General features: G+C 34.5%; 1 protein-coding gene across 1 annotated transcript in view; it reads right to left on the bottom strand.

Annotated features, from left to right (window-relative positions):
• PCCA (propionyl-CoA carboxylase subunit alpha) overlaps positions 1–16,381 on the bottom strand; it is a 438,123-nt gene that overhangs the window by 231,721 nt on the left and 190,021 nt on the right. The window contains exons 10-12 of the mRNA XM_046664150.1: positions 14,646–14,748; positions 7,878–7,972; positions 3,854–4,004 (exon numbers count right to left, since the gene is read on the bottom strand). Of these exons, the coding sequence (XP_046520106.1) occupies positions 3,854–4,004; positions 7,878–7,972; positions 14,646–14,748 (349 nt within the window). The remainder of the gene's footprint in view (positions 1–3,853; positions 4,005–7,877; positions 7,973–14,645; positions 14,749–16,381) is intronic.

The raw sequence follows: 16,381 nt of genomic DNA on the forward strand, positions 1-16,381 counted from the left end.
CCCCAGAACTACTCAGCTCAGAGCTTACATGAGAGTTGCCGGCATAGCCCTCCTTCCGCCGTTCTGGAGGGGGAGAGCCAACACAGCTTGGAATGCAAACACATCCTTCTGGGGAGAAGGGAAAGGCCTCTATCCTACCCACTTGGAACGACAACAAATGGCTCTGGGGAAAGATAAGACTTTCTCTCCAGCACTCTATCTTTAAACTTGCTATCCTTTAATCCAGGTGCCAGAGGTCTTTGATTAGAAAGCCCTCACTGTGTAGAAATGTGAAAATATTCATGAAGCATCACTTCCTGATAATATCACAAATGGCTAAATCCTGAAAATATAAAGAACATCTACAAGTCAATAAGAAAATTCAAAGGGCAAAGGATCTAACAGTCTATTCAAAGAAAAGCAAATGTAAATGAATCTATGAAGAAAAATTCAACCTTACTCTTAATAAGGAAAATGAAAATGAGATACCATTTTTCATATTATAGAGAAAAAGATCAAAAGGCAAAGATCTTTTTAGCCAGGGAGTGAGGAAATAAGCTCTCCTATAAAAGGCAACTTGATAATATTTAACTAAATTATAAAATCCCATATTATATTCCCAGCAATTCTACTTCCACATGTGCAAAATCATGACATGAAGGATCATTCATAATTGGACTATTTGTGATAGCAAAATACTGGAAAAATTATCAATAGGAAATTGGTGAAATAATACTATTGTTCATCCATACAACTGAATATTAAAAATCATAAAAAATGAAGATGATAACACTTTAAGTTGAGTATGGAACACTACCAAAGATACACTGTTAAGTAAAACAAAGGCTGCCTCTAGCGGAGAAATAAATGCTTGTGATAAAACTGTGGTAGGGAGAGTTACTTTTCCAACAGACTCTTTTGAACCATTTGGATTTCTTTTTTACCAATTATATGAATTCTTAGTATTATCATTCAATAAAATAATAATAATAAAATTGTTCGAGCAAAATTACATATAATTTAGTCCATTAAAATAGCATTTTAACAAAATTGCATATTTTGGTAGAGTACTTCATCTATCTATTCATCTTTCACATGCAGAGAAGAGGAAACAAGTGAGATGGGTGTGGATCAACACATGAGTTTCTAGTACAAGAAGTGAACAGAGAGCATCCGACCAAAGGGAGTAACATGATAAAGGCAGACGCAGGTCAAACTGAATGACAGACTGCAGGGAAAGAAAGGATTCTCTCCAAACTAGTACACGGAGATGGGCAGTGGCAGGAAAGAGGACTCTGAGGGGAGTTAAAGCCACAGAGAAAAGAACTTGTAACAGAAAACTATTTGAATTTTATCTTTAAGCGACAGAAAACTAGTGACTTTAAAAACAAACAAACATATACAAAGATAGTACAGCTAATTCTGATACACAAATTCTGACCAGACTGAGAATAAAACCAATCAAGTAAACCAAGTATTTATGCACCAAACCTGGTGACTTCTCCATGTTACATCTCTTTAAGGAAAAACTGTATTTATTATTTCAAATTTCGTTCTTAAGGAAATCTAGCAAAATGAAGATGTTACTCACATATCTGTTACTAGAAAAAACGTACAAGTTCCAAAGCTGGAAAAGGGGCAATTCAATCAGGAAATTTCAAGGAAAAAAACAAAGAACAAAGAAAATTACAGCCCTGCGAGCTCAAACTGAAACACTAATTAGAGATAACATATATCTTTGAAGATAAAGAATTTGGTGAATGTGCCTTAAGTATTATAATTTAAGCTTAGCTAAGAAATTCGAAAGAGAAAATCTACTATTAAAAGAACACTTAAATTATTTAAACAATATCAGAAAGAAATCTTTGAAATATGTAAGAATGGCTTTCTGAATACTATGAAATCCAAGATTCTTTTCTCATGCTCCCATTCAAGTACAGCCTCCACCACCAAATATTTCCCCATCACATACATACTTCCAAAAGAATCTAAACTAATTTGTCTGGTAACTCACGGGATTACTGTCACTGGAAATAAATGCACAAAAAAAGAAATATTATTAAACATTAAATGGGAGACACAAACGTATCAAAGTGTGATATTAGGTAGTGTAGAATTAGGTACTATCAGATCTGATAGAATTCTTTATGAATTTAATTTTCTTCCTGAAATTCATATATAATCTTTGTTGAGGGTATAGAACATAATTTCCTGGCCTATCCAAGATACATAATATAAACATAGGTACCTAAATGATTTTGACCAACTACATAGAATTATTTGATATAAATACCAACTTCTGGAGGTCTTATACAAAAAACAACCATGGGACAAACTTGAAAAATCTTATGGGCTGAGATAAATGAGCTAGAAACAAATGAAAACACACACACACACAAGAACATAGTAATAAAGTATCCTAAAAAGATTGGTTATTAATTCCATAAATTCTGATAAGCATTCCAACTAAACAATCTAGTATCTTTTGCATCTGGAATAAAATACAAATGTTTTGTAGTCACTTCAAATTGCCTTCAGAATCACATTACGAGCTATTATTTTCATCATGACATAATAAAGTCTCCATTTTAATCAAAAACATGATTTCCCAGCTAATTATCTAATTAGACATACTTTGTTATAAAGACATATTTTTAATCAAAATCAAATTTATCTCCAAAAGGCAAAATTCTGTCACTTCTAAAGATATTCACAACAATACAATACAGACTTATAAAGTAATTTCAAATGGAAGTGTCATAAGTTTTGAGCAATAACTACTGAGGTTATTCCCTACACAAACTCTTCAAACATGTATGATGTTGGTCTCAAAATGCATCTAGATACATAAATTCTGCCATAGTAGATGAAAATCAGTCCCATGATATAATCTCATAAGCATAATGTTGAGAAAAGAAGCCAGGTACAAAAAATTATACATTATATGAGCCCACTGATTTAAAGTTTAAAAAAGAAACAGGCAAAATTAATTATATTGCTTAGATGCACATAATTAAAAGGAAGAACTATACAAAAATGCAAAGAGGTGTTTAGAACTAAGTCAGAAGAGCGAATAGCTCTAGGAACATGGAGGAGGAATAACTGAGAAGGGGAAAATGTTGGGGGTGCTAAGAAGGGCTGGCATTTTGGTACTTCCAGATCCAGATGATGCTTACATGGATTTTTTGCTATAAAAATTTTTTCAACTATACATTTATGTTCTATATACTTTTCTCTATGTGTATTTTAGTTTACAATTTAAATAAAAGAAAAAAGGGAAGAAGGAAGGAAATAAAGCCACCAGTTAGCTAATAGCACTAATGGCTTCCTGAGACCTTAATTGGAACTGAGGTAGTTATGTCCGTGAAGTCAAGTTTCAGGGGCGGCCACTTGATTTCTCAAGCTCATAGCCATGGCAAAGGTGCCAGTTGCTCCAGAAGCCAGGTTGGGTGGTATAGTTCTGAGAGTCATTCCTGAAAGTTCACTCTAGGTACCCGACCTGTCCTTCCTCCATCCCTTCTAAGCATTTGTAAGCAGTTAATCTCTTTCTATTTATCATACCTAGACTAGTTTCTCTTAACAGCACAGTAACGCTAACTAATGCGGTTCATCGAGAGAGGCTCAAGAAAAGAACCAAAGTGGAATTTCCAATCTGAAGACTTAACAGTAATAAAGCAGAGGGCTGGACACTGACGTTCAACTGACCCGGTGCTCACCCAGCATGTCTAACACGTTTGAGCACAAGCAGAAACACTAAATCTTTCTTTAACACTTTATGAAGTTGATTTTTAACTTTTACAAGGCAAAAAGGGGTGGGTGAGGGAGGGTAAAATACAGAGGCATGGAGAGGAATGAAAAACAGAGTTTTTGTTACCTGAAGTCTCGTATTCATTTCTAAGAAATAAAAATTCTTCTTTGAGTCCACAAGGAATTCTACAGTTCCAGCAGAAGAATACTTCACTGCTTTGGCAAGGGCTACAGCTTGTTCTCCCATCGCTCTTCGAGTCTCAGAATCCAGAAAAATGCTACAAATACAGAAAGAGTAATAATCTACATTTTGATCAAAACTGAAGTACTCTTCTGTGTGCTTTACATAAAAGTTTTCTTAAAGTTTATTCAGATATGATCATCTATATCAATTTAAGATTTCACATTATATGCTTTGCATATGCTTATAATATATGCTTGTATTATTAAGCATAACATTTAAATAAATCAATTTCAGATTTTTAGAAAACTAACATTTGAACTTTCCACATTATATTGCAACTTTAATTGGTTTATAAAATATACAACTACTTCAGCACAAGTAGTTTCAGTTAGTAAAATTTAACATATATATTCAGAATTACTTCAAGCTAAAATTGGGAAAAAAATAAATTCTTGGAAGCTAACATATACAATTGATCCTCGTTATTCATGGATACCATTTTTCAAATTTGCCTATTTGCTAAAATTTATTTGTAACCCCAAAATTAATACTCGCAGCATTTTCACAGTCATTTATGAGACTCCCAATATGCGTGTTTCCAGCAGAGGTGGAACAAGGCAACACTGCCTTCTTGATTCAGCTCTCATACTGTAAACAAGTGTCCTTTTCACAGTTTATTTATTGCCATGTTCTTTGCATTTTTGCAGGGGTTTTGTGTGTGTGTGTGTGTGTGGTTTTCTTTTTGGTGATTTCGCTGTCTAAAACAGCCCGAGTGTTACACTGAAGTGCAGTCTGGTGTTCTTAAGCGCAAGAAGGCTGTGATGGGCCTTAGAGAGAAAAAAATGTGCAACAAATGAACTCTGCTCAGGCATAAGTTATGGCCCTGCTGGCCAGGACTATGAGTTCAATGTTAATGAATCAATAATAGATATTAAGCAAGGTGTTTTTCAACAGAAACACATATAAAACAAGGTTATGTACTGATCAGTTGATGAAAATGTTCTGACTAGAGGCTCACGGGAACCTAACCTTGTATTTCCCTTAGGAGCAACGCTTCCATATTCACTAATTCCGTGTTCACAGCAACTTTACAGAGCATAACTACTACAAATAACAAGAATCAACTGTACATCTAATAAATCCTCAAAACTTTTTTTTACAATATCAAAATCACATTCTAGCAGGCAAGTAAAGTTGAAATATTTCCAATGAACTCTGAAAAGAATATTATCAAATCATTTCTGCATTTTCACAGATTTTGCTTCTATGCAAGAAAGGCTCTGAGAAACAGAACACTGACTACTTTTCTACTTCTGGACTAAAATTATTCTCAAATAAGTAAGATTTAGATAGCATTTTATGAAAGCTTTCATATAATAGTATAATGAACTTGCAGGTACATATTTCCCATATGTAATAATTATTAGTATTTAGCCATTCTTGTTTTATCTTTGTTGCAAGTCCACTTTTCTACCAGGCCAACCCAGCTTTTTTCTTTATTTTAAAGTAAATCCCAAATTAGGTATTATTTCATCCATAAAAATTTCCGTATCTGTTTCTGTCGGTGCTCTTTTGCAATATAATCACACTTTAAAAATAAACAAGAATTCCTTAATAGCATTTAATATCCAGTTAGTATTCAAATTTCCCTGATTATCTGATAAATATCTTTACAGCTAATTTCTTTGAATCAGGATCCAAATAAGGTCCAGCTACTGCATTTGATTGGTTTTAACATCTTTACAATTCTTTTAACTTGTAATGCCCTCTTCCCTTTTTTTCCGCCAAGGATCTGGTCATTTTCCTGTCTCGTTCTTCACATTTTAGGTTCGGCTTCATGCAAGCCCTCAGTGTCTTTTCACATCTGTATCATATTTCTATTCCTTATGAACTGCTGCTTAGATCTAGAGCCTTGAATATACTCAAGTTGAATTGGTCGGGGGAAGGCAAGAGCACTTCACAGGTGGGAAGTGTGCTGCCTACTGTCTTCCTTTTGAAGGCGTTAGGATTAACTATTGGATTTTGCCATTATGAATCTTATTTACCTCTTATAAATAACAGTGCTGCATTAACCTAATGGATATAGGCATAGATGATATTTCAACAATAACTGGCTGACAAAATTAATGAAACCAAAAGAAAGAAATACAACCAAAGATTATCATAATACCTGGAGAATCTCAAGTACAGTTGAGTAAAACTATGTTTGTCCTGTCTGGTCTTGTCCTTTCCATTGTCATAAACTCTGCTGGTGATACTCAGGGTTATAAGCAACTTCATCACTGCACTCAAAGCACAGTGGTAAATTCTCACTCTAGGAACTGACAACTACAGATTCCATCTACTTTAATATTTCACAGCACACAAATACATATCAAGTCACTAATAACAATCAGTTCTAGGGTGGTTTTTTTTAAATTTTGATTCCTACTGCTTTAAATTTTCTTCTTTTTTTCCTCTAAATTAATTAATGAGATGTTCACGTGAAAAATTTACATCTTGAGAGAGAGAGGGGAAATAAATAAAAATCATGGTTCAAGATTTCCGTCTGTGAAAGACTTCTATATCAGATAAGACTTCAGTGAATTTTGAATGAAAAGAGAAAGTTAATTATATTGGACAAGATTCAACAGAACGCACAACATAAAATTGCAAAAAAAAAGTATCAGAGACTATTACTGTTCTACCAGCAACTATTGTCCCCTTCTTCCACACATCTGGAATTTTAGCCAAGCATGTGGCAACTTAAGGAAAAAAGACATTTCCCAGCCTCCCTGGCAAAGTGGCTAACTCCAGATCACCACCAGGTAATCAATACTGGCAGGCTCTGGGACCCTTCCTAAAGACACGCGGAGAGCATTCCTTTTGCATTTTCTTCTTCCTTTCTTCTTTCATCCTAGTCCTGGGCCCTGAGTTAGAGGGCTACACCACAGGTAGTGGGTCATGCCCCTCGTAGGCTGCAATGAGCTGTTCTTCACAGCATCGTGACTGCTTCTTAAGCGTAAGTATCCCAAGAGACAGGAAGCGGAAGCTGGCAGTTTCATAAGGCCTGGGCACAGCTTCACTTCCACGTAGTCTATTGGTCAAGCAGTCCCAGAGCACAGAATCAAAGGGAAGGAACATAGATCCCTCCCCCAACTCCTCAAGAAGAGAAGTGGCAAAGGATTTGGGGACTATATTTTAAAACCACTACACTACATCATATTTTTAAAAACTAATATAATTACAGTAGGATTTGATTTTTACCATTACCCTGTGATTAAAAGTTCATTCATATTCACACCTACTCTTTTCAGAAACTATACACGCATTATATCAAGGCACACTGACTATGCTGATTAAAACAACACTTGACAATATTCCTAAGTGCCTGGTTACTAAAAAGAACGATGTACATGCAACTCGGGATTTTTAAAAACTAAGACAAAACCAGAATATATACAAATACCAACCTAGCATCAAATTAGAAATGAGGCTCCATGAAACTGCTACACCAAACACATGAAAGGTGGATTGGAGAAGTGCCCAAAGCAGTTCTGATACATCAAGGAATTTCTAAGAACCATGCCCCAGAAGCCTTTTCATAGTAAGATAAATTCAGGAAATTCAGGATTAGTTTTATGAAACCTTCACCAGTAGGAGACGCTAGAAGGCATGTATCCAAGAAATTCCACATGCCCAGAAACACCAGCAGGGTCTATATTACCTAGAAGCCTACAGGAGTCATAAAAATGACTTCTGATACTTTCTTCTCTAATTCAACCCCAACTTACTTTTTCAAGTATTCTCTCACTTTCATGCACTGAAGTACTGAGGAAGATCAAGTGGCAAATTCTTAATTATAAAAATACACGTTAACAGATTCTACCATGACTATGAAAGCAATTTTAGCCAATAAAGTGAAAAAGAAATATAAGAAATACATGAAAGCAGACTATTATAAATGTTCACTGGGAGAGACTCTTACCTTGGTGCTTCCTCCACCACTTTCTGATTTCTTCGCTGAATTGAGCACTCTCTTTCATTGAGCCACAAAGCATTCCCATGTTTATCACCTAAAACCTGAAAGCGCAATACCATTTGAAAAAGCACACAGCCGTACCCATAGAACATGTGCCCCCTAACATCTTCTCCATGCCACACCCCTTGGTTTTTGATACTCAAACCTCAAAGAATCTACGACCTCTCAAATATGTTCCTCTTTTGGTTGATGTTAATAAATGAAAACTTCATATTTACAACCTCAAAACTCAAAACATTTTTATCCAAACAACTTGAGGAAAAAATTCTCACGTTACATTTTCAATACACTAGGTAAAATATCAGAATCAACTGTACAAATTTAGTGAAAGACACTGAGTGTCAATAAAGGGGATATACATTCTAGATATCAACGGTGCTTAGGAGACCCACGAGTTGTTTCTACAAACATCTGTTCGTTGTTAACATATTAAATGTCTGTTGATCAGGAAATGCTATTTTATTTATATCCAATATGCAATCTGTTACTTATATATGGATGTTCTTATTGTGCTTTATTTTTGTTACAGGAAATTACTAAAGGTCTGGAGTTCATATATAAAATATTATGATTTTTCCCATTTGTAACAATGGGAAATAAGCTGGGGTTGCTAGATAAAATAACAGGACACCCAGTGAAATGTGAATTTCAGATAAACAATAAAAAATTTTAATAAAAATATGTCCCAAATATTGCATGGGACATATTTTTTACTTTTTAAAAAAATCATTGCTTACCTGAAACTTAAATTTAACTTTTATCTTATCAGCTAAATCTGGCAATGCTAAAACAGTCTCTTCATTAATATTTTTGCACAGAATGTTTGATTTTCAGGGATGGATTAATCTATTTTCAAGATTAAAGATTAGATGCATATTACTGAACGCATATATTAAGTTCACAAAGGAAAAAACTGCTCTAGAAGCCAAAAGACTAGGCACTAATTTTACGTCCAAACAGCTATGCAACCTCCCTGGGCAAGTCACTCTGTTTCCTCATGCATTATAAACAGTAGATAATACAATCTTAATATCTTACATGGATACTGAAAAAGTCAGATAAAAAAGGATCATGGGTATAACAGGTAGGGTAATAAAAGGAATAGTTAACCTATGACTGCAAAGTTAATTTTTAGGAATAAAAATCTACCTAAACCTCAAGAAGGATTCCAAACAAAGGAAAACATTAGAGTAATGAAATGCCACTAAGTTAGAATTTTGTTTCTAAGATTCTTAAAGGTGACTGTATGAAGTACATCTAAAAATATTTTAAATCATTATAACTCTCAAACTCTTTTTTAATCCTAGTTGACAAGGAAATGAAAGTAGACTTAGTCTCCAAGAAATAAAGCCAAATTAACCAAGAATTCTCAGCAACATTTCCAACTGTAAAGTATTAGATTCACATATAGAATCAAGAGTTTGTTTTTCTCTAAATTCTGTGTAGTCTCCCAGTTCTTTATTAAAAATTGTCATTTACTAAGCAGTCAACAAAATAATTTGATGACCACTTATTTCATTAAATAAATGAAGAGACTAAGTAAACAGAAATAAATAAAAAGTGCTTGTAAGAAAAGTTAATCCTTAAAGGCATCATGAGTTTTTTTTAAACTTTAATACAGCCCTTTATAGAAATGCATGTACTCAACATGGAAAAATCTCCAAGGTATACTACAGTGCTTACTGAGAAGAGCTTCATCATGAAAGACTGCAAGCAAGCCCTTTAGCATCCCTGGATCCAGCCCATGAAATACCAGGAGTGCCCTGACTGAGAAACATTGGTTTAAGCCACACAGAGTGACACCATCCTCACCGCCTGGGCGCAGCTCCAGAAAAAGAAAGGACATGGTATGCAACAGCATACGTAAAAACTGATAGGTAATATATACATATATACTTCAGGACTACGGCACAAGATTCAAGAAACATTACCAGTGCCTGCTTCTCGGGATAGAGACCAGGGGACATAGAGACAAGGATGAAAGGGATGCTTACTTTTCATTGAGTATTCTCTATCCTACACAGAAATTACCTAATATAAAGAAATAAAATTTGAAGAAAATAAGTAAATAAAAAACCTTCCAAGTGTAGATCAGATATGGAAAACATCTGTTTAAGCTACTGAGTCCAATTTATTTAAGCTACTGAGAGATACTTTCACCTATGTTTAAAAATATCACCTAGACTACATGCCAAGGCTAATTAAAATAAATTAAAAGGTTGAGTAAATATATAATTACTTAACACAATTTAACAAACATTTATTGAGCATTGGTAATGTGAAAGACACTGGTCTGGTTGCTGAGTAAGACCTAGCCTCTGCTCTCAAGAACTTCTTGGTCAATTAGAAAAGTCAGATAGCTAAAGAGAAAATAACATAAGTGATCTTCTAGTAGCATAAACAAGTGCTGGATGGGGAATATAGAGAAGGGGAAAATTAATTCTGACCCTGGAAATTACAAGAAATGCAGGAAGGGCAGCCAAAAATATCTCCCCTAAATTACAGACTTAAATATAAACAGCCTACTCAACACTTACACTTCAATATCTAATGAGCATCTCAACCTTGATTTGCCCAACATAAACTGATTTCCTCCCCAAAACACGCACCTCTGACAGTCTTTTCTATCTCAGTAAAAGACAGTTCCATTCTTCTAATTCCCCAGGACAAAACTCTAAAGCTATCTTTGATGCCTTACTCTTTTCTTATATATCACATCTGATCTTTTAGAAAATCTGGTCTACTTTCACAAAATATCCAGAATTCAATCACATCTCACCACCTCCTCTACCAACACCCTGGCCCAAGCTGCCAGCATCACTCACTAGAATTACCACAAAAACCTCCTAAGGAATCTCTCAGCTTCAATTGCTGGTTTTCAGTTGCAAAGAACCAGTGAACAGTGTGTGCCTCCCTCTTTCTATCTTGTTGAATAGGGGTATTTACTGCAGTATCATATCCGTTTTTCATCATTGTATGTTGGAAGAGTGGGTGTCAGGCTGTCTTTAAATTCAGAGATGTTCCCAAGAGAAGAACTGCTCTTGAGGAACCATATAGAAGAAGTCTCAACCAGACCTGCACCAAAATGTGTAGGTGAGATCCTGGTCTTGGAAGGAAGGGGGGGGGGGGTCATATTTTGCTATCATTGGGGGCCAGAGAATGGGTTGTCATAGATAGCATTCAAAGACAGCCTCAAATAGGACACAAATCACAGTATTCACACCCTTGTATAATCTCATATAGCAATGATTCTAGGCTGGCCAACTAACTTGAAAAATGCGACAAAAGTGACTGTGCCAGTCTGAGCCTAAACCTTAAAAAGGCTGGACAGCTCCTTCAAGCAGCTCTGACCAGCAATGTAAAAAGTCTGAATATCCATATAGAAATGCCACATTGAGAAGCCATGTGGAAATGCTCTAAGAGTGCACAGAGAGAGAGAGAAGCCCAGCTGCCCCAGCATCTCGGCTGTGCTCTTCTTCAAGTCAACCCTCCAAGGCACTTAACGCTGGATGCTCCAAACCAGCCAAGTGCCAGCACGACTACTGCCCCAGGGGACAGACAACATGTGAAACAAAAGACGTGCCCAGCTGAATCCAACCCAGAGAATCATGAGAAAGAGTTAAATGTTGTATTGTTTTTTATAGTGGCAAAATATACACAACATAAAATTTACAATTGTAACCATTTTTAAGTGTACAGTTCAGCGACATTAAGTACATTCACACTGTTGTGCAACCTTAAATGTTGCAAATCATTGCATTTTGGAGCAGTTTGTCACGTGGCAACAGATAACCAAAACATATAAAATAAACAATTGGATTTAGAAAGGATACTAGATACAAGTCCAATATATAAAAATCAACTATTTTTATACACAAGCAACAACCAATAGGTGAATGAAATTTAGAAAATAATATTTATAATAGTATCAAAAATTATCAAATATCTAAGAATAAATCTAACGAAGTACAAACAAAACCTTTATACTCAAAACTACAAAACAGTGTTGGGAGAAATTAAAGAAGATCTAAATAAATGAAGAGAGATTCTAGTTCATGGAATAGAAAACTCAATATTGCTAAGATGTCAGTTCTCCCCACAATAATCTCTAAATTTAATACAATCCAAATCCCATCAGGTGTGTGTTGGGCGCAGGGAGTGGTGTAGAGGGGGAATGGGTTGACAAGTTTGAGGAAACTCAAAGAACCTAAAAAGAGTCAAAACTATATAAAGAAAAACAATAAATTTAGAGCACTTACAGTACCAGATTTCTAGACTTAGTATAAAACCAAGATAATTGAGACAGTGACCAAACGTCACTTAATTTACAACAAATGGTCACTACAATAAATGATTCTGGAGAAACTGGATACCAGAATGGAAAAAAACTTACTTTGACTTCATCTCACACCAAATAAAGGAAATAATAATAATACAAGGAGAATAACAGACCTAAATATCACACCTGAAAGATAAAGCTCCTAACTTGGGTGTGCAAAATGGGCTTACAATGGACTTCAATAAAATTAACAACTTCTATTCTTTGAAAGACATTATTAATAAAGTGAACACGCAAGCCACAGACAAGGAGAAGATGTGCACAATACATATATTTGGCAAAGTACTCATAAACAAAATAGATACAGAACTCTGAGCACTCAATAATTTTTAAAAATCTAATTCAAAAAAGAGCAGCAAGGATGAGACTTGAGCAGTCCCTTCACAAAATAAGATATTCAGATGGGCAATAAACGTATAAAAAGGTGCTCAACATCAATAGTCAGGGAAACGCAAATTCAAACAGATACTGTTACATGTGTGCCGAAATAGCTAACTGTGAAAAAAATTGAGAATGCTGAGTGTTGGAGATGGCAGCAGTGGAAACTTTCATATATTGCTGGTGAGAGTATTCATTAGGACAACCACAGTATCTACTAGAACTAAACATAAGCTCACCATGTAATCCAACACCCCCTTTCCTCAGTATATCTGAAAGAAGGTATTTGTCCATTAAAAAAACATAGCGGTTTATTCATAATATCAAAAAGGTGGAAACAACAGTAAAATGGATAAACTGCAGGTTATTCAAACAATGGAACACCACAGAGCAATTTCTCAAAGTGATTGATAACATACAGCCTCATGGAAGTATCTCAAACATATGATGTTGTGTGAAGGAAGCCAGGGACAACCAAGTATATATTGTATGATTACATTTTTATGAAGTTTAAGAAAAAATAAAAATAATTTCTAGTATTAGATGTTAGAACAGCAGTGACTTTCGGTGGCCAAGGAGAGGGATTGACTGGGAAGTGGTAAGAAGGAAACTTTTGATGTAACAGAAATGTTCCATATACAGATCTGGACAGGTGTTACCAAGTTATATCTGTATATAAAATTTTATATTGAATTGTACAGTTAAGATTTGTGGACTTCACAGTATATGTGTGATATCTCAATTTAGAACATCTAAAAACAAAGACAAACCTTGCTAGCCTCAGAAAGAAATACATTACATTCAATTTTTTTGTTTGTTTTTTGTGAAGAAGATTGGCCCTGAGCTAACATCTGTTGCCAATCTTCCTCTTTCTGCTTGAGGAAGACTGTCGCTGAGCTAATATCTGTGCCAACCTTCCTTTACTTTATGTGGGATACCACCACAGCATGGCTTGACAAGCAGTGCTGCTAGGTCCATGCCCGGGATCCGAACCTGTGAACTCTGGGCCGCCAAAGCAGAGTGGGCAAATTTAACCACAACACCACCAGGCCAGCCCCTAAATGTTTTAAAAATATAAACTGATTATATAATTTGCAAATTTTTTCCCCACTCTGGAAAATTTGAAAATCTACATGAAGATTTTCTACCTATAAATAATATCTATGTAAAATAATAATTAAGCTTAAAAACACAATGGCAGAATGTAGGTCTTCACCATATTATTCCACAGCAGAAAGGACAAGGGCAGCAAACAACCTTTTATTTAGTTTTCTGGTTCTCTATCTGCACCAAATTAAGAAAGAAATATACTTAAATTTCAATATGATTTCTAATTTGATGCTTTTATTTTATCAATTTTAATAATTACATATCAATTCATAGCCACAATGTATAAAATTAGCACAAGGCATTTCCAACAGAAAAATGAAAACTTCAGCAGACTTCTCTCCTTCTGTGTTTTACTTCAGAAAACCCATTTGTTTTGCTGAAATCCACACCTCCACAACCACTTTAATGGTTGGATCAAAATCTTACTCTGAGTAAAGAAATGACTTGTTCATCTCTACACAACCGGCTCCAAGCAGAACACTTGTCACAGTAAGCCACACAGATATTTGGTGAACTGAAATGACACAGGAGTCCAGGCACTTTTCTTTTAAAAATGCCCCAAAATGGTCCAATCTCAGAAGGGGATTGAATGAGTCTCTAGGTGGAATATATTTAGCCTGGCCAGATATCCTGGGACTGATTCTTTCTGGAGCTGGATTTATGTATCATTTCCCATCCTGACCGACATTGTGGCACTTTAACAAAAAGTATACCAGATTCCAAAAGGGAGGTGATCAATTTATATACATTTCCTATTTTGTACTTATTCAAATATATCAGAACAACTCACAATCATCCTAAATGGAAGAAAGGAAGTGTTTCCAATAGAAATAAATTATATTATTTTAAAGTCAAAATAACTAGGAAGTATCTTAAAATGTACCAACCTGGATTTCTATATGACGAGGGTTATCAATAAACTTTTCTATTAGTAGTCTATCATCGCCAAAACTTGAAGCGGCTTCTTGAGATGAAAATCTAAAACCATCCCTGTAAAGGAAAACAGAAGAACAGTCAAACTAACTAAACAAATACAGCCCTCAAAAGGAAGAAAACAAATCAATTAAATATTTATTTTGGCTTACTTCTGAACAAAAAAAGAGAAAAATTCACTTAATGTACAAATAACTAAATTAACTTTGGTTGAACTGCAACTCTTCCACTCACTAGCTCTGTGACCTTGGGCGAGCAATTTAATTTCCCTGATCCTAAATTTTATATCAAAATAGGAATATCGATACTTATTTCACCAACTGTTAAAAACGGGATTCTTTTAATAAACCATACAAATCATATAAAATTCCATTTCTTCAACCTTAATACACCTTAATTTCATTAATAAAAAATATAAAAATGCATATCCACTTGACTCAAAAGTCAGAAGACGCAGACAAATTGTAAAGGGCCTAGCCAACTGCACAAATGGAGCAGAACGACAGCAAATATACTCAGTGAGAACGAACATACAATAGGAGGATCCTCAGGAACATTGCCTGATATTTTAAATACACACCTTTAAATGTAATTGCCTCCCACAATCCATACAGATCATTACAATTTTATCTTCTTTAAAATTGTTCAAAAATAATAAAAGTTCAATTTTTGAAAATAAAAATATGATTAATTATTGCTTTATACATGCTATTCTCAAACTATAACTGAAATCATTATTTTATGCTTATTAAATTCACACAATATGAAATGAGTTCATTTAGTCTATTAAAAACTCAAACTTGTTTTTACCTAAAACTATTTAAGCATATTATTTTCCATTCATTGATATATTTCTTTTACATGTAATTAATAGTTTCTTAATCTTTAAATACCTGCATTTAATGTACAATATTAAAATTCTTCCAAGCCTTTAATTTTCAGACACTCCATCCAACAATATTAGAAATAACTATCTCATTTGCTTTCGTGCTTGAAAAACACAACATTGCAAGTTAACACTGACTGGACCATAAATTTCAAAACATATTGCAAAAATTCCTATTTCTCAGAATTCTCAGGGAAAAAGTACCAGGGTTTCTTCATCCTCCATTACTTCCTTGATTTAGGGAAATGGAGTTTACATCTCAGGAGGCTACAAACCTCAAAGAAACTAGAGCACAATGAATCACTGTTTTCAATACTATATAACCAACTTTTTATTAGATGGGATATGATGATTCACAAAGAAAAAACAGTACTTTACAGTTTGTCTCTACTGTACTGACTGAGAGCTTTAATTTTGTTTAAACCAAGAACATCAAAAGCAAAAACATCAAAGTCACCCAAATAAATTATCAAGTTTGAAAGCATCGCCAACATATTTTGAAGCTCATGGAAAACTGTATTAAGAACAGCATTTGTTACACTCAGTTAAAAATTCATTCAATAAATATTTACTAATCATAAAACTATGTGCCTGATGCATATTTAGATGATGAGAATACAAAAATTAAAAAAAACTGCCCTCAGAGCACCTAAACTCTGAGGGGTATTCCAAAATGCAAACATGATCAATTTTCCATTCATGCCATGACATTTCATTTAAATTTAGATAGGGACAAGAAAGCCAGAGGTGACTACAAAAAATATCTAAGGCTATTTTCAACAACCTGCATGAGTTTCACCTTAA

The sequence above is a fragment of the Equus quagga genome, chromosome 6 (assembly GCF_021613505.1).
Source record: "Equus quagga isolate Etosha38 chromosome 6, UCLA_HA_Equagga_1.0, whole genome shotgun sequence".
NCBI lineage: Eukaryota > Metazoa > Chordata > Mammalia > Perissodactyla > Equidae > Equus > Equus quagga.